The sequence below is a fragment of the Dunckerocampus dactyliophorus genome, chromosome 6 (assembly GCF_027744805.1).
Source record: "Dunckerocampus dactyliophorus isolate RoL2022-P2 chromosome 6, RoL_Ddac_1.1, whole genome shotgun sequence".
Lineage (NCBI taxonomy): Eukaryota > Metazoa > Chordata > Actinopteri > Syngnathiformes > Syngnathidae > Dunckerocampus > Dunckerocampus dactyliophorus.
The window spans coordinates 31,567,019-31,585,995 of record NC_072824.1 but is presented as its reverse complement, the minus strand read 5'-3'; the positions used below and the strand labels follow the sequence as shown (position 1 = coordinate 31,585,995).

General features: G+C 42.5%; 2 protein-coding genes across 2 annotated transcripts; both read left to right on the top strand.

Annotated features, from left to right (window-relative positions):
- Window positions 1–2,750: 2,750 nt before the first annotated feature.
- pdia2 (protein disulfide isomerase family A, member 2) lies at window positions 2,751–10,659 on the top strand. Its single transcript, XM_054779394.1, has 11 exons — window positions 2,751–3,055; window positions 4,083–4,289; window positions 5,230–5,363; window positions 5,438–5,575; window positions 5,654–5,770; window positions 5,847–5,972; window positions 7,163–7,354; window positions 7,428–7,548; window positions 8,467–8,645; window positions 10,243–10,440; window positions 10,509–10,659. The coding sequence occupies exons 1-11, from the start codon at window positions 2,803–2,805 to the stop codon at window positions 10,557–10,559; spliced, it is 1,716 nt and encodes a 571-aa protein (XP_054635369.1). The 5' UTR covers window positions 2,751–2,802; the 3' UTR covers window positions 10,560–10,659.
- Window positions 10,660–12,372: 1,713 nt separating this feature from the next.
- Window positions 12,373–18,977, top strand: si:dkeyp-75b4.8 (uncharacterized). The gene is made up of 6 exons (XM_054779195.1): window positions 12,373–12,397; window positions 14,794–14,950; window positions 15,029–15,115; window positions 15,941–16,087; window positions 17,356–17,557; window positions 17,638–18,977. The coding sequence occupies exons 2-6, from the start codon at window positions 14,821–14,823 to the stop codon at window positions 17,744–17,746; spliced, it is 675 nt and encodes a 224-aa protein (XP_054635170.1). The 5' UTR covers window positions 12,373–12,397; window positions 14,794–14,820; the 3' UTR covers window positions 17,747–18,977.

Here is an 18,977-nt window from a genome sequence, read left to right as displayed (position 1 = left end):
GTGTACCCCGCCTGTCGCCTGAAGTCAGCTGGGATAGGCTCCAGCATGCCCCCGCGACCCTAATGAGGAAGAAGCGGTATAGAAAATGAATGGATGGATGGATAATAGTAATAATAATAATAAATACACACAACAGGTGGATTAGCAATGTTTAAACATAAAATTACTAGAGCTGTCAAAGGATCAACCTTTTTAATCAGATTAATCACAGTTTTCAAATGAATTAATCATGGTTAATCACCATTTGCAGCTATGTCTGAACTTTTTACTGTATTTGATTGAAGGGAAGCTAAGAGGATTGAATATATTTGTGTCTATGAAAAGCTCTGAAATCAACACACACGTCTGAAAATCTATTTATCTAACACTAGCGAGCCTCTTGAATAGCAGCACAACATGTGAATCACACTTTAACCGCGTTACTATGAGCCCTGGGGGGTTGCGTTCAAAGACATCCCGTCATTTAAGTTGAATTCACGTTTTGCGTTTATTTTCTGGGATACTTAAATGCAGCAAATTGTACTCCCGCATTAGGAGTTACAAAGTGAGTGTCTTCTGTTTATTCAGACCACACCTACACACAGAGTAAACATAGTAAACGTTGTTGTGACGTGTCCCTGAATGCTCCCTCGCGGCCGTCTAGTGGCAACGAGGAAGCGTCATTCTAAGGCCGTACGGACGAGAGGCGTGTTTGTGAGTTGGAGATGCATGTGTGGTGTTGGAACTGCACCTCTGTTGATGCGTTCAGGTCAGAATAAAGTTATAAAAGAGCGTCAGACTACGTGGGACGCTACACCGTGCCGCCGTCTGTCATCATAACAGAGAGGCGTGGCTTGCTGTGGTGCGTAGGCATCAATTATGCAAAAAAATTAATGAAATAAATTACTTACCGCTGTTAACGCGCTATTTTTCACAGCCCTAAAAATGACATATACATTGTGTGAAATAGTGTTGGCCTCCTTCATGATTTCTTTTTTTTTGCATGTTTGTCACACTTAAATGTTTCAGATCATCAAACAAATGTAAATATTAGTCAATGACAACACAATTGAACACAAAATGCAGTTTTTAAATGAAACTTTTTAGAGAAAAAAAGGGAGAAAAAAAATCCTACATGGTCCTGTGTGGAAAAGTGACTGCAACCCCCCCGTTAAAACATAACTTAACTGAGATGAATTGACATCTATCAGTCAGGAAAAGGTTATACAGCTTCCCAGGAGCTGCCGGCCAACCAAAATGACCCCAAGAGCGCAGCAACGACTCATCCAAGAGGTCACAAAAGACCCCACAACAACATCCAAAGAACTGCAGGCCTCACTTGCCTCAGTTAAGGTCAGTGTTCATGACTCCACCATAAGAAAGACGCTGGGCAAAAACAGCCTCGCCAGAGTTCCAAGACCAAAACCACTGCTGAACAAAAACAACATTAAGGCTCGTCTCAGTTTTACCAGAAAACATCTTGATGATCCCCAAGACCTTTGGGAAAATACTCTGTGGTCTGACGAGACAAACGTTTAAGTTTTGGAAGGTGTGTGTCCCATTACATCTGGCGTAAAAGTAACGCCGCATTTCAGAAAAGGAGCATCATACCAGCAGTAAAATATGGTGGTGGTAGTGTGATGGTCTGGGGCTGTTTTGCTGCTTCAGGACCTGGAAGACTTGCTGTGATAAATGGAAGCATGAATTGTGCTGAAGGAGAATGTCCATCCATCTGTTGGTGACCTCAAGCTGAAAGCAACTTGGGTTCTGCAGCAGGACAATGATCCAAAACACACCAGCAAGTCCACCTCTGAATGGATGAAGACCTTGGAGTGGTCTAGTCCAAGTCCTGACCTGAATCCTATTGAGATGCTGTGGCATGACCTTAAAAAGGCGCTTCATGCAGGAAAAGCCTCCAATGTGGCTGAATGACAACAATTCTGCTAAATTCCTCCCCAGCGCTGTAAGAGACTCATTGCAAGTTATGGCAAACACTTGATTGCAGTTGTTGCTGCAAGGGGGGGCCAACCACTTATTAGCTTTAGGGGGCCATCACTTTTTCACACAGGACCATCCATGTAGGTTTCTATGTCACATTTAAGTGTGACAAACATGCAAAACAATAAGAAATCAGGAACGGGGCTAACTCTTTCTACCACTGCTGTACATCCTCTATACTGCTATATAAGCTGTACACTGACTACTCTAAGTATATTCAAGTGGACTTTCAATCGTATTGTCCCTTGAGAAGATTTACTTTTGGGAAATTGTTGGAAAAAAGCAAGTGAATTATCAGCCAGCAACGTGGGGAAAAGGTTGCAAGTGTTGACTTTATCACTGAAGTCAACAGACGTGTGAAGCTACTTTAGTATAGAATGTTTATGTTGTCCGAAAAATCAGTTTCACGCGTTCTTTACTTTATTTTCTGCTAATAAAGTGAGGCTGAGAGCGTCCAGAGTGGAAAAAGGCTTCACTTCTTGTGGCTGGGACTTGATAGGAAGCTGCGGGCCAAGTGAAAGTAACGACACAAATCATAAAATAAAAGAAAAAGGAGGAGCAAGAGCAGTTAATTAGGCGTACGTGTAATGAATTCCGAGTCCTACCACCTGAACCATCCTGTTTTGCTCACGGTGAACCTGACAGGGCGTCTTTTCATTGGTGCACGCCGGATAAAAACACCCCGCAGGCGCAGCGTCTGATTGGACCTCAGCTCAGTACCAGTAAGATTCTGACACACACTCAGCCTTTGTTGGCACAAAAAAGTGTGACACATTCGCACCTTCGCAGTCATCCTCACCTGAGCGCAGGAAGCAGTTGGCAGACATGAAGACGTCGTCGTCCGTGACCGTGCTGGCTGTGATGCTGCTCCTGCGGGCCTCCTGCGGCCACGCCGCCGAGGCTCCAGAGGGGACAGAGGACGGCCCCAAGGATGAACAGGGGGAAGCAGAGGAGGTGGAAGAAGAGGCCGAGGAGGAGAAGACGACCGAGATCAAGGAGGAGAAAAACGTGATGGTTCTACACGCCAACAACTTTGCCACCGCGCTCAACCAGACCAAGTTTTTACTGGTGGAATTCTGTGAGGACAACACTTGACTATACCTGTATTTTATGTTTTCTAAATAAAAATCCACAAAAAGCTCTTACAAAATCAACTTTTTGCTCCAAACGTGAGTGACTGAAAAGGACATAGTCTTCAAAGTCCCTCTCGCTACGTTAAGATTTGAATATACGGTTGACTAAAACTAAAACTAAATCATTATGTCATGGATTTCCACTTCTAACAAGACAAATTTGGACCAGAGTTTGTTTTTTTTGGTTGAATTCAAATTTAAAATGAAATGAAAGCATACATTTTGTGATTACTGAGTTGAAATTCTAGTCAAATAATGAATAAATAAAGTGTATAAGGGTGTTAATCATAAAATGTCAAAATAAAATAAATAATAAAATGTAGTGCATTTTCAAAAACACATTTCCTTTCAAAAGAAATTCAACGTTTGTCATTTACAAAAATGGGGAAAAAATCCATAAAATCATACTTTTTCCCCCCCCTAGCTATTAAAGATGTAAGATATTCTTTACAAATAATAAAATCTAAAAAAAAATGTTTTCAAAGGAAAATAAAACATTACTGTTGTCAGGCAGAAAAAGCATTAAAAATGCTGTAACACTTTTAAATGGGACAAATCCATAGAGGATCATTCATTAATTTGAATTATTATTATTTTTTTTAATTAAAAGCTAACTCAATTAATGTGTATTATTTATTTAACAAAAAAGTAAAATAAGGTATTGAATCAGACAAAAAAGTACTTTTTATCCAAAAGAAATTCACAAAACATTCATCAGTCAATCAAGATGCGTCTCAATGAATTCAAACATTTATTTTCCGCGTATATTTATTTATTACCTCAATTAACTCTGTGCAGAGTGAAATATTTGAAGAACTTGTGCGTCTCTTGTCCAGATGTTGTCAGCCTCAACTCTCCCACGTCACAAAGAGCAAAGTTTGACTTCCTCTTATCAGCAACTCGCTCACTGAAGCCTAAAAATGCCTGGAAATGTGGCCTTGTGCTCCTGTCTCAACGAACGTGTGTGTGCAGATGCTCCGTGGTGTGGTCACTGCAAGAAGCTGGCGCCGATCTACGCTGAAGCTGCAAGACAGCTGAAGCTGGAGGAAGCAGACATACGTTTGGCCAAAGTGGACGCCACCGAGGAGACGGCGCTGGCCGAAGAGTTTGGCATCGGCAACTTCCCCGTCCTGAAAGTTTTCATCAACGGCGACCGCAAGCAGCCCGTGGACTTCACGGGTAAAACTCTAGAACGCTCGTTTAGCGAACGCAGCTCAACTTTGTGTGATGTACGGCAGTTACTGCAACTCAGCGTCGTGTGTTTGCTTGTCCTTTGTTTTAGCCTGCAGCTAATTTACTGGATCAACAACGTCTGTTTGAACTGTGCACCATCAGCCTTAGAAGACAATCCAGCACTTTATTTTATTTACTTTACTGACAAAGTACTTTTTACCAGCATGGCCTCAGAGGACCATACTACATTTTTGCTGTTTAAAGCGCACCTATTATGTTTTAATGATGATATAACCCTAATAATCATCCCTATAGCCTGTTTATGAGCGCCTAATGTTTGCTTTACTTTTGGCACTTCAACGGCACTAACCGAGCATTTTAAAATGTTAGCACTTTAGCTCACATAGCTATGCTAGCGTTGCCAACATTTGACTTTATTTGTGATTTGGGACGTTCAGGATCGGGGTCGGCTGCCGTTCCGCTGTATTTGTGAATATCGGGTAATATCGGCTTCCGCCACGAGATCAGGCCGAAGAAAACACAACAGCACCATGCTGACATGTCCGCGGTGTACCGTGGCGAAGTTAGTTTACCTTGGACGTTCGCTTAGTTTAGCTAGCGCAGCTGGTGTGATTAAAATACCTTCCATTAATAACACGATTGGAATGACATCTGGGACGCCATCTTCCTTAATCACAAGCAAGCAGTATGCGGCGAGGCTGACATCCCATTAGACAAAATGGGCCAATGATGTATTGCATCAATAAATGTAAGGATTTTTGCATTTTATTCACTAACCCAAATAGACACACTCTATGCTGGGAAAATAATCGGAAAAGGTAAAAATCTGAATTCTAAAAATTTCAAATGGATTTGATAGGGCCCGGTGGCTATCTGTGCTGTACGGGACATTCCAGTGTGTTACCTTAGCGTAATTTGTGTCCAGGTAAGAGGACAGTAACAGGAATAATCCAGTGGTTGAAGCGTCGAACAGGCCCCGGTGCTGCCGTCCTTGACTCAGCCAAATCTGCCGCCCACTTCATCGATTTCCACAACATCTCTGTTGTCGGATTCTTCCACGTACGTCCCGCGTTGTACTGCATTAATGTTACTGATAAAATAAGCTTTGGTTATACTCTTCTACTCCCGTTCAGTCGCTGGAAAGCGAGACTGCCAAGGAGTTCTCCGAGGTTGTCATGGAGATGACCGACACAGAGTTTGGCATCACAGCGTCTCCGGAGGTTTTCCAGAAGTATGAACTGAAGTCTGAAACAGTGGTGCTCTTCAAGAAGGTAGGGGGTGCTCCACGTTGCTGGTTTCTTCTAGAGTTATTGTCCGCGATGAAACCTTTCCGTGTTTGTGTTGGATAGTTTGATGATGGCAGGGCAGACTTCGTCCTGCCGGAAGACGCCGAGTTGGACAAAAGCAAACTGACCAGCTTCATCAAAGAGAACAGCCTGGAGCTCATCATCCCCTTCACTCAGGAGGTGAGCACAAACACGCACTGAAAGCATTTCAGATGAATTTCATTTTTTCTCATGTGTGTCTAATGTGTGTGCGCAGAAGGGAGAGAATATCTTCTCATCCAGCATTCACTTTCACTGTTTGCTCTTCATCAACTCCACCGTGGACAGCCACAAAGATCTGGTAGACCAAGTCAGGACCATCGCCAAGACCTTTAAGGGCAAGGTAGTACTCCAAGTTGGTTTGTGTTTGTATGTATTGCAAGGTCTCGTGCTTTGGATAGATAGATAGATAGATAGATAGATAGATAGATCTGCTCAGTCTTTCGTGGAGCAAGGCAGTGATAGTAATCGGCCACTGAAAATGCTCTTCTGTTGGGAGATGATGCTGTGCATTGTATGATGCTGGTAGTGACTGAAAGGACAAGATCACAGGTACAAGCGGCCGAAATGAGTTTTCTCCGTAGGGTGGCTGGGCTCTCCCTTAGAGATAAGGTGAGAAGCACCGTCATCCGGGAGAAACCCTGAGTAGAACCGCTGCTCCTCCGCATTGAGAGGAGTCAGATGAGGTGGCTCAGGCATCTGGTCTGGATGCCTCCTGGATGGAGGGTTGAAGGGCACGTCAGACTGGTAGGATGCCTCGGGGAAGACCCAGGACACGTTGGAGAGACTATATGTCTCTCAACTGGCCTGGGAACACCGCGGGATCTGCCGGGAGGAGCTGGATGAACCCGACCCCGGATAAGCAGAAGACAATGGATGGATTGGTTTACAAAAAGGCACCAGTTAGGTTCCTTGAAAATGGCCTTTGAAATTTACAAAACCACGTTAGTTGTTTAACGACTAAAATGTCTTTTATGTTTACAAAGATGTGTGTCTGGGATGTTAGTTTACAAAAACGGACATTTTGATGTTTACCAAAAGTGGTCAGTTAGGTTCTTTGAAAATTCTAAATGGTCTTTGATGTTTACAAACGCAGGTACATTAGCTTGGTTGAAGACTAAATTTTCTTCCATCTTTACAAAGAGGCATGTGTTTGGTTTGTACAAACTAAAAAAAAGGCATGCGATAGCTTGACAGATGACAAAATTGTCTTAAAAATTCCTTAAAAATTTTAAATGATCTACAGTGTTTACAAAAATATGTAGTCTATAGTACAGTAAGTGTTTTGAAAACTCTAAATTGTCTTTGATTTTTACAAAGATGCATGTGTTCGGTTTGTTTGTAAAAATGTAGGTTTGATGAAAATTTTCCTCAGTGTCGTTTGAAAAAACTAAATTGTCTTTGATGTTTATGAAAATTGGTTGAAGATGAAGAGGTTTTTGATGTTTACAAAAAAAAAAGTATGTTAGGTTCATTGAAAACTCCTAATGGGGATCCCTGCTACGACATACCGTAATGTTGCATTTTGCGTAGATGCTGTTCATCACCATCGACGTGACGGCTCCGCTGTCGTTCGTTTTGGACTTTTTTGACGTGACGGCGGACAAAGCCCCCACAGCTCGCCTGATGAACATGAACACGGGGAAGAAGTTCAGAGCCGATGAGGAGGATCTCGTGAGCTTGTTGCCACGGTTGTGTCAGGAGGTCCTGGACGGCAAGGCTGAGGTAACGCAGGCACGCACACATACACGTCATGTGACATGTCGTTATTTGTAATCCATCTTGTTTTGTAACGCAGCCTTACTATCGCAGTCAAGACGTCCCTGATGACTGGGATAAAGAACCCGTTAAAGTCCTGGTGGCGAAGAATTTCAAGTCAGTCGCTCTGGACCCAACCAAAAACGTCTTTGTGGAGTTTTGTAAGTGTGGTCATTAAAAAAAATGTCGGACTGAACTAAGTAATGCATTTTACATGACTTAGTACAGGGTGTTGTGTATCCCTGGTGGTGTCATGGTACACACTTCTGCCTATCCTGGTGGGGCGATAGTAATGAAAGAACTGAGACTGTGTTGTTGGATATTATTATTATCACACCTATAAATTCAGTCGAACAGCTTCTCATAGACGGCCCTGCCACACACACACTGACATAGTACAATCAGAGTTGCGCAACACCTACATACAGTGTGACTGATGGAAAAATACACACACTCACATAGCACAGTCAGAGTTACGCAACACCTACATACAGTGTGACTGATGGAAAAATACATACACTCACATAGCACAATCAGAGTTGCGCAGCACCTACATACACTGACTGATGGAAAAAATACACACACTCACATAGCACAATCAGAGTTGAGCAACACGTACATATGACTGATGGAAAAATACACACACTCACGCAGCACAATCAGAGTTGCGCAACACCTACATATGACTGCTGGGAAAAATACACGCACTCACACAGTACAATCAGAGTTGCGCAACACGTATATATGACTGATGTAAAAATACTGGGAGAAACACAATATTATTACATTGTTCTCACTCACACAAGCTTAACCTTCACTTCTACACAAACGTAACTTGCACTCTCTAGATGGGTGCGGCAACTGCTGTATAGATTTTGTGTGACCATTGACTACTACTTCGATAGAAAGGCGGTCCAAAGAAACAGGAAGAAAGGCTAAAGAGAAGAAGTAGCCATTACAGAGTGTCAAAACAGTATCAGCATGACTAAACGAGTTGTTTTGTGTTTTAAACGATAACATTCAGTTGCAGCAAATGGAATGAATGAACTAATGAAGACAATCTGCGTGTGCTGGTGCAGATGCTCCATGGTGCGGACACTGCAAGCAGCTGGCCCCCATCTGGGAACAGCTGGCGGAGAAGTACGCCGACCGCGACGACATCGTCATCGCCAAGATCGATGCCACCGCCAATGAGGTGGAATCGTTTACTGTCACCGGATTCCCCACGCTCAAATACTTCCCGGTTGGCGACAAAGACGTAGGAACACACACACACACACACACACACACACACTATGGACACAGTGATCCCCGCATATTCATTATTCAGCATTGCCCCCTGCAAATAATTATTTTTGTCATTTTTTTAAATTCTTTTTTTTTTCTTCCAAAAATATATTTTTTTTGCAGAAAAGAATTCTTATTCACCATAAAAAGGGAGGGCTTAATTCATTTTAAATTCATTATAAATAAATGAATCATTTATTGCAAATGTTGATCCAAAATCGGAGGAGAACGTCAATATCAAGCTAGCAGGACGGTTTGGAGAGGGAGCAGCGAGCCAGTGTGAAGCGTCATAATCTGGGCTTTGTTAAAGTTAAAACATTCAGTCCCAACTTTCCTTTACCTGAGGCGCTTTATCAAAACAATAAGTCCTCGAATTGTGCTGAAAAACCGAAGCATCTCATGCGGCGAATGGCACCTTTTGGAAATGTCAACAAGCTTACTCCATCTCCTCAAGTGTTCCGGCAAAAGCCTTCCACACAACGAGCGGGCATAATATAAAAAATGATGTAACAAACAACAGAGGTTCATCGCAAACTGCACCACAACGATGCAGAAACCTTCATAGTCAATGGACACGTCCGGGTGGGAGGGTCGTCAAAGTGATGTCACTTCCTCCTTCTGCTCCAGTTATGAGAAGTGTAAAAAACAGTAACTTTTTCAACAGTCAAGCACACATCTAAGACAGGAAATATGCCTTTCATTTGTATTTTTCACCATGAAAATGGCAAGATTAACGTGTTTTGGTGTCATGAGCACACAAACACAAACATACGTAGTCGTCCCTCGTTTATCGCGTTTAATTGGTTCCAGACCCAACCACAAAGTAGGATTGAATATTAATAAATGTAATGTTTTCATAGCTACAGCCAATATTTTCATAGCAAAGGAAACCTGTTTTATGACTTTCTAAATGCAGTTTTTAACATGATTAGAGCCCTGTAGACATGAAATAACACCCCTATAGTTACCTTTACACTCCTATTACCCAATACAGTGGACATGATAAGCGATGAGACATAGAACTCACAGATTAGCTTTGCTCAACATGCGCAGGCTACGGAATCACTGCAGGGAGATAAGAGATGGCCGCCGCCGCTTTGAGCATAGCAAGGTACCAAGCTAACCTGTTAGCCTCCAATTTATTTATTTTAAACTTAAGAAAGGGTTTGAAACTGGGAAGAAGGATAAAGTAAGAAGCCAAAAACTTACCACTTCCACATGGCATGGGAGGAGAACGTTTTTTTTCACTGTTATGGCGGACATGCCATGGCTAACTTCATGCACTGTTAAGGTAATGTAACATAAGGTAATGTCTGTGTAGCATTACAGACACCTAGTGACCAGAATACTGCATATGACTTGTCTTTCAATACTTTTTGACAACCATCATTATTAATTATTGTCCAATCAAAACCCCAAAGAATCAACATCAGCTGACTTGGTTGCGCATTGTAACGCATTTGTTTATGAGCAGTGCTATATTAGATGTACAGTGTCGTTTACATTATCTTAAAACTCTGAACTGGCTTGCATAGAAACCAGATTTCCTTTCTCTTTCTGTCCTGCAGGTGGTGGACTACAAGGGAAACCGTGACCTGGAGACATTGTCCAAGTTTTTGGACAATGCTGGAGTTTTCCTAGACGAAGACGATGATGACGACGAAGATGATGACGATGATGACGATTATGATGATGATGATGATGATGATGACGATGGGAATGATGACGGGAATGATGGAGATGATAAGGATGGCGATGGTGGAACGGTGTGTATTCTGATTGTTACCCTTTCCTTAATGCCAAACAAACCTTTATTTGTTGTGCTGCCTTGCAGGAAGCGGAGGAGAAACCCAACAACACGATGTCCAGGAAAACTGAGCTGTAATGACTTTTTGCTTTTCTTTGTTTTTTTTCCCATCAATAAATGTAATTCCAACAACACAAATAACCTTGAAAATTGTCACTACCTGAAGTCTGACACATAAATGAGCAGTTTTTGTGTTTTTTTCTTTTAATTTGTGTGTTGTTTTTTTTTTTAAAGATGTATTTGTTTCAGGATTTTCCATTTTAACAATCCCACAAATACAGCAGAATACATTCATAAAAAAAAAAACAAAAAAGACCACACAACACAAGGAAAAGAAAGAAAAACAAACAACAAAAGCTTATTAACACATTTTAACAGCAATAACAATAAAAATAAATAAGATAAAACAACAATAAAAATAATAATAATGTTAATAATAAGAAAGACATGCATGATATCCTTTTTTTCAAGCCGATACCGATAACTTTCTGCTTCTCAAGACCGATATGAAACCAATAGTCTTCTGCATTTCTACTTTTTTAACATTTCGATGTAACTGTAGTTTGTGTAGGCGTGCCGGTTTTCGAGCCCTAGACGGGCCACAGAGGTTCTTTGCCATGTCAAACAAGTTCTACGGGCGCTCAGGTTCTTTTCAGTTTGCAAGACAAACGTACGCACTTTGTATGTGTTTTTGTGTCGTCGGTACGGCCAATGTGTGTTTTTCTTATGTTTTGCTGGGGTCAGGTTTGGACAAAATGTCAGTTTTTTCGTGCGTCGCACTTGCAGACTGTCTGTGTGTTGCGGTGCACACGTGCACCCCACATACGCCATCGCATGTTCAGATATTCCTTATGTGCTCCATGCGTGTTGAGATCTTACTCCTTCATTCATTGCTTTTCTATGCCACTTTAATCCAATTAGGGTCGCAGGGGTATGCTGGAGCCTATTTCAGCTGACTTTTCGGCGGCATGCGAGGTTCACCCCGGACTGGTCGCCAGCCAATCGCACAGTACAGTATAAACCAGGGGTCGGCAGTGTAGTAACACATCAATTAGTTCCAGTTCCTGTGCCACTCTCCATGTCGTTTTCGTTGCCATAAGCAACAGAGGAAGCTAAAAAGTGAAATAGCCGAATAGCATCCTGGTTTCTCACAGCGTTGACTCATGACCCTAGCACTTCGACAGAAAATCCAAAAAGAACCAAGGCTCCGGAGCCGCGGGTTGCAGACCCCTGGTATAGACAAACAACCTTTTACACTCACATTCAATTTAGAGTTGCCAATTAATCTAACATGCATGTTTTTGGAATGTGGGCGGAAGATGGAGTACTCGGAGAAAACCCACGCATGCACAGGGACAACATGCAAACTCCGTGTACCTTGGAACAGATGATTTCTATTGACATTATTTCGGAGGTCTACGAGCGTCCACTCTGTCGTCCCTTCGACTTCCTTCTTCTTCCAGCTCACCTGCCCTCCTCTTTTTCTTGATTTGTGCATTCCAGCTGGTACACAGGTGGTCCCGCCGGGTCAGCCTACACGGTTTCCTGGCCGTGTACGCTGCACAAACTGTCAGCAAGTCGTCACTACTGTCGTCCAATCATGGATGGGCCGATTTTCCTGGGTCATGTGTGCCATTCTCGGAATTGTAGGGAGAGATACTTTGTTGCTTTTAGTCTCCAACACGGTCGACCTTGAATATACATGTACTGTAGCATCTGAAGTGAGTACAGCCCTCACATGTCTGCAGACGTTTTATTCTATCTTGTTTACATATCTGGCAACACAAGTGAGTATCAAGATAATTGTGTCTTGTCTACAGTCAAACACGGTTGTGCACGAGTGCTGCCGGCACCAGGGAGCTGCTGTCCACTGAGGGAATAATGAATGACTGAAACCAACTACTGCAGTAACACAAGTAAAGTTACTTTCTTACCCCTGCTCCAGTAAATCCTGATTGGTCAGTGGCACACCTGCCTTAGATCTACTGAGATGTTTCCCAACCTTACAGTCTACGTTTGTGTGGGAGAACAAAAATAAAAACAAGAATGTTGCTTATGAATGACCGTCACTAACACCATAGATGATTGTGTGTGTGTGTGTGTGTGGTCTGTGGGAAAAACAATGTTGCCAAATTCCAGAGGAGAGAGAACAGGTCTGACAGGCTGTGATGTGATGTCACGGTCGGCTATTGCCAACAACTTACGGCTTCTTTTTTCCAGTCACTCGGCTTCCTTCTTTGTCCAAGGTAAGAGTTCACATATTTTAAAATCCGTAAGAGATGTCCACCACTCTACTATTTTCTTATAATGTGTCGAGGGCTCTGGATTTGTCCTTTTACCAGATAGGATTACAAAGTATCAGAGTATTATTGTAGTAGCCGGTATCTGTGTATACTTTATCTACAGAACAGTCTTCTTTTATACGCTAGCATGATCTTTTGAATGGCAAATAGAGTTGTTTTTTAGGTGAAAACATATGCACAACTACTTAGTATGCAGCATGAACACTTATTAGGCAAATCACATCCAGGTTTCTTTAACTGTTGACTCTGGACTTCTGGACCCACCCGCGATTGGTGAAAATCCATGAGTAATTGCTAGCCCCATAAACACCTTACCTTCACCATCACGTACTTCCATCCATCCATCTTCTTCTGCTTATCCGAGGTCAGGTCACGAGGGCAGCAACCTAAGCAGGGAGGCCCAGACTTCCCTCTCCCCAGCTACTTCCTCCCGGCGAATCCCGAGGCGTTCCCAGGCCAGTTGAGAGACATAGTCTCTCCGATGCGTCCTGGGTCTTCCTCGAGGCCTCCTACTGGTCAGACGTGCTCTGAACACCTCCCCAGGGAGGCGTCCGGGGGCCATCCTGACCAGATGCCCAAACCACCTCATCTGGCTCGTCTCAGTGTGTTGGAGCAGCAGTTCTACTCCGAGATTTTCCCGGATGACAGCGCTTCTCTCGTTATCTCTAAGAGAGAAAACAAAACTGTCAAAACTGTCAAAAATTCATTTTGGCCGCTTGTACCTGCGATCTTGTCCTTTCAGTCGCTACCCAAAGCTCATGACCATATGTGAGAGTAGGAACGTAGACCGACTGGTAAACTGAGAGTTTTGCCTTTCGGCAATCAATATCATTTGTGTCCAATAAGAAAAGGTGTGTGCTTGTTATTCAGTTGTTGTCAGGAACAGAGCCACTTGTTAAGATCATGGAAGTAGGTTTGGGAGCATATTTCAGGTCGTTCACCCCGAAAATTGTCATCTGACTGTGAAGTGGTGCCTGATGTCCATTACGCAATACAGTCCTCTGGTCAGTCAAGAGTAGCTCTCATTTCATTGGTCCATAGAACCTTGGAAAACTTCAACGTCAGGTATTTCTTGGCCTAATCTTGACACTTTAGTTTTTTATGTTTCAGTCTTCCTTACCTTGGCGGTGACTCCGGTTTCCTCCCACGTTCCAAAAACATGCATGTGAGGGTAACTGGCGACTCTGAACTGTCTATGGGTGTGACTGTGAGCGTGAATGGTTGTTTGTTTATACGTGCCCTGCGATTGGCTGGCAACCAGTCCAGGGTGTACCCCACCTTGGATAGGCTCCAGCATACCCCCGCAACCCTACTGAGGATAAGCGGCATAGAAAAAGGATGGATGGATGGGTGGGCCTTACTTTTCCAAAAAGTTAAAGTTATGTCTCGTCAGACCACAGGGTATTTTCCCAAAGGTCTTGGGGATCATCGAGATGTTTTCTGGCAAAATTGAGACGAGCCTTAATGTTGTTTTTGTTCAGCAGTGGTTTTGGTCTTGGAACTCTGCCATGCAGGCCCTTTTTTGCCCAGTGTCTTTCTTATGGTAGAGTCATGAACATTGACCTTAACTGAGACAAGTGAGGCCTGAGGTTCTTTGGATGTTGTTGTGGGGTCTTTTGTGACCTCTTGGATGAGTCTTCACTGCGCTCTTGGGGTCATTTTGGTTGGCCGCCCACTCCTGGGAAAGTTCACCACTGTTCCATGTTTTCGCCATTTGTGGATAATGACTCTCATGGTGGCTGGCTGGAGTCCCAAAGCTTTAGAAATGGCTTTATAACCTTTTCCACACTGATAGAGCTCGCTTAATCTCAGTTATGTTTTAACAGGGGAGGCAAGCACTTTTCCACACAGGGCCATGTCGGTTTGGATTTTTTTTCTCTCTTAATAATAAAAAGTTTCATTTAAAAACTTAATTTTGTGTTCAGTTGTGTTGTTGGTTTTGTGGAGTTATTGTATATGGTAAACATTTTTTTTCTAACTGAAACTAAAAACTTTCCCTGCCTTACCAGTTTCCTGTACGCCTGAATGTCCCACTAATGGACCCTCCTTCGTATGACGAGGCCACACTCCAGCCGTCTTTGGGCCCCTCCACGATCATCGTTCCTCACAACCACTCTTATCATCCCGCCTTGCCCTCAGTGGCTCCACCCCCTTATGAAGCGACCAGTAAGATAGCAACTTTGCAGACCGTGTTTGTCGTTGATGTTGTGGCGAGTCCTCATGACGTGCGTCTGTCCCGTTTAGCGGTCATTGTGCAGCCCAATCCTTTTCCCGTCTTGAGTCTGCCCGCCTCACCGACCTCCCAAGTCATCGTCCATCAACCGACGGTTGGTACGTAACCTCATTCAGTTCATAACGTCATTTCCAGACAAACCTTCAAAGACCAGCGTCCTGAAAGGCCAATATACTCAAAGCCCTTTTCCTTTCCACTTTCTCATGCACTAAAAATCATCATTAAAGATAACAAAAACGGTCATCCCTCATTTATGGCGGTTAATTGGTTCCACACCTGACCGCGGGAATTTAGGAGGATTCAATTTCATTAACACAAGAGATGGCCACCGCTTCAAACAGAGTGGGGAAGAAGGACAAGTGAGAGCACCGCATCTACTGTGTGTCCCAGTATTTTTCCATTAGTCATGTGTACGTGTTGCGCAATGTTTAATTGTGCTACGTGAGTGTGTGTCAAAATGGCCTTCTATGAGAAGAAAATGCACTGAAGGATTAGATTGAATCTATAGGTATAATAATAATATCTAACAGTATGTTCTAACAGTGCATCTAACAGTTATGGTTTTCGTTGAAACGTTTGGAAATGAGGTAGCGCTGTACCTATGAATGGCCAATAGGTGTCCATCCTGTTTCCTCTCCATTACGTGTCTATCAAGCGTCTTCAAATGGAGTAGTTTTACTTTATTTGTGTTGAATTTAGTTGTTTGATGGTTTGACCCTGGAGCAATTTGTCTTTAAAGGGTCCCTGACATGATTAATTAACTTTGCTTAAATATGTTATATGTTGTTTGTAATTATGTTCCACATTGTTCCATTTTTCGAAAGCGAACGGCAAATTTGCAAAAAGCATATTTATAGTTCATGGCACCACCCATGACGAACAGTATCCAAGTGATACTGTAAGTTTGCTTTCTTTTCCAAAAGAGGATGGTTTCAGACAACAATGGACGAAGCAAATGCAGAGAACGAGAGACAGATGGACGCCCACCTCGACTTCTCTTCTTTGCAGTGATCATTTCACTGATGACTGCTTCGAAGGATCGCCTTCACAAGAAGCATTTGGCTTGAAAGGTAGAAACGCATTTTGAAAAAGGATGCTGTTCAGCTGCAACACAGGAAAAAAACAACAATGACCTCTACGTCAAAGTTGGCACAAGAGAGTAAGTCATGCCTTGTTTACATAATGTCTTCTAACGCCATTCCATTATAGCGACAAGGCTGCAAAGCAGTACACACGTTCTATAAACATCTTTTGACAGCGATATGTTTACTGTGGGTGGCAGGGAGGCTGTGATATAAAATCAAACAACCCCTTTACGCTCATTAAGAAGCCGATTTAAAGCAATAATTGCAGGATAAGCAACTCCGGAGTAATTTACACTTTCTGTGTTTTGAAGGCAACCGATCTTCATCTGCATGACTTCAAGGAAAACTGCACTTTTTGAGGGAATTGTGCCCATCGTTCACAATCCTGATGTGAAACACGAACACACATTTCTTTCCCTTTTCTGCGCGTTCTAACGAGTTGGCTAACGATGCACGTCATGGGAGTTACCTATTTTGATGCTAAAGCCCAAACAAAAAACCCTAAAAAAAACGCCAACAGTGTTTCATTTACTTAACTGACCTGTATATTAACCGAGCTACAGCCATATTGTTATTGCAGCAGCTAAAACAAAAATATATATTTATCTGGCGGAGGAACACGACGCCTCAACGGGACAGACGCAACGGGACAGACGGAAGAGTGGATACTACTGGCTCCCAAGTTCGCTACAAAGACTCAACAAGATGCTCGTTTGCTGTCAGCGTTTTTTCACCTGCGGACTGGCGCACAAGTCTGGTGCCGGAAGACAGCCAACCCAACGAGAGCGGACCTTGTAAGTGTCGTCACTGTTTCTATGCTGCTGCTGTTGATGGAAGTTGTGCGTCAAATCCATGCGCGTAGGAAAAAGGTCTCAGTGATGTTTTAAACCATCAAAAAAGGGCAAGATACTGTAAGTATTTCATGTTATCATCAATGTACTTCTTAATGCATGACCACAGCATGTGGATAAAACCATAAATCATTGTTAGAGGGCTTTTTAGAGGGCTTCATTGTCGAAATGACGTGCAATGTTAGCTAGCTCATACTAACTCGAAATATGTGTTCACGTTTCACATAAGGATTGTGGATGATGGGCAAAAATTGCCCAAAAATCGCACCGCTATGTAAACAAAGTAGAACATAATTACAAACAATGTGTAACGTATTGAAGCAAAGTTGATTAATCACGTCTGGGATCCGCTCCAATTTGTTTCTTTCCTGATGTCCTCACGTATCCATCTTTGGGTTCCAGTGAATTCGAGACGTCACATCGACGTGAGGCAAACGGTGGTGGTGTCCCAACCGCAGCAAGTCCAAGTAATCGCTGTCGGAGGGCTGCTGGATACGCCCGGTCGTGTACGCTGTTCACACTGTCAGCACACGGTCACCACCAGAATCAAACGGAGTCCCGGGGTGTCCGCCTACGTCTATTGCGTAATCATTGCTCTCACCGGGTAAGATAAGATGTTGGCTTAGCGTCTGCTGGCCACGTGCTGTGCCGTCTAAACCTTTTTATTTGCGGTCTTTATTTCAGATTGATTTGTGGGTTCTGTCTGATTCCATTCATGTTTCCAAGTCTTTGGGTTTATGATCACTACTGTCCGCTCTGCAATGCGCACCTGCATACGTACCATCTTCACTAACACGGCGCCCGTCCCCGACATGGATCCAAGCAACCCCCCCGAGAAGCTTGTGGACTCGAAGACTTGGTATCCATGCAATGGATCGATGCAACTGATGTGTTTTATGGACCTTCTTGCTGATGAAAAAGGAATCATTTGAACAGGATTAAATGAATGTGGATTTGAGTGCGTACCTGCGGGTGTCATTTATTTGAGAAGGATTGTGTGTACGGGACGTGTGGTCCTTCTATTTCTTTCATGAATGAATATCAAAATTCAAAAAGGTGAAAATCGACGTTCTTTCTTTCAATTGTTCTACTTTATCAATTGTTTGCTGTTAGCATTTTAGCATGGCAACTGGCGTTTTACACACAATTAACACGCCAGCGTCCACTTCTAGCATTTATTGAAACTATTCTCTTCCTTGCCATTCGTCCTTGAGCATTTGTTATCAAAGGGGAAACGAGCTTGGAAATCTTTTTATTTTATTTTTTAGGTACATTGTGAGCTTAGCCATACCATAAAAATGGCTAGATTCCTATCATAACAATAATTATTATTTTACAAATTGGTAGGCGCCTTACTGGGCACTCAAGGACGCCGTACAAAACAAGAAATAAGGATCAGCCAAAGCAGTACAAAAAAAAAATCATGAACAAAAACATATATGAATGTATATATATTTATGATATAAATGTTCTTATTCGTTGTTCTTTATTTCAACGGTTTTGTTTAACTTTGACTGTTTGTTGATGACGAGACAACTAGCTTGTTCTGGTAGCGTTAAGCAGAAATGCCAGAAATCTTCCTTTTTTTGGTACGGTTGCTATGAAATTTAATGTACATCAATACAACATATCAATGTTTGATTCTTACATGCTCTTACTTGTTACGTTTCTTCTTGGTTTCAACGCTAAATGACGGATTTGTTTATCGTTGGATGTTTGTTGATGACAAGGCAGCTAGCTCGTTCCTCTAACGTTAAGCATAAATGTCAGAAATCTTCTTTTGTTTTGTTTTTTTTGCATGATTACTTGAGATAATATGTACATCAATACAATATCTCAATATAACTGATTCTTATATGCTCGTACTCATCGTTTCTTCTTGATTTCAACGCTAAACCACACTTTTGATTAATATTGAATGTTTGTTGATGAACATGCTGCTAGCTTGTTCCACTAGCATTAAGCATCGTTTACCATGAAATAATATCTTTAATAATAAAATATATCAATATAATTGATTCTTA

Coding starts and splice junctions, on each gene's coding strand:
- si:dkeyp-75b4.8 (XM_054779195.1), top strand. CDS start 14,821: ATGGACCCTCCTTCGTATGACGAGGCCACACTCCAGCCGTCTTTGGGC. Junction 15,116..15,940: donor CGTCCATCAACCGACGGTTG/GTACGTAACCTC, acceptor CTTTTCCAAAAG/AGGATGGTTTCAGACAACAA. Junction 16,088..17,355: donor AGAAGCATTTGGCTTGAAAG/GTAGAAACGCAT, acceptor TTTGGGTTCCAG/TGAATTCGAGACGTCACATC.
- pdia2 (XM_054779394.1), top strand. CDS start 2,803: ATGAAGACGTCGTCGTCCGTGACCGTGCTGGCTGTGATGCTGCTCCTG. Junction 3,056..4,082: donor GTTTTTACTGGTGGAATTCT/GTGAGGACAACA, acceptor GTGTGTGTGCAG/ATGCTCCGTGGTGTGGTCAC. Junction 10,441..10,508: donor AGGATGGCGATGGTGGAACG/GTGTGTATTCTG, acceptor GCTGCCTTGCAG/GAAGCGGAGGAGAAACCCAA.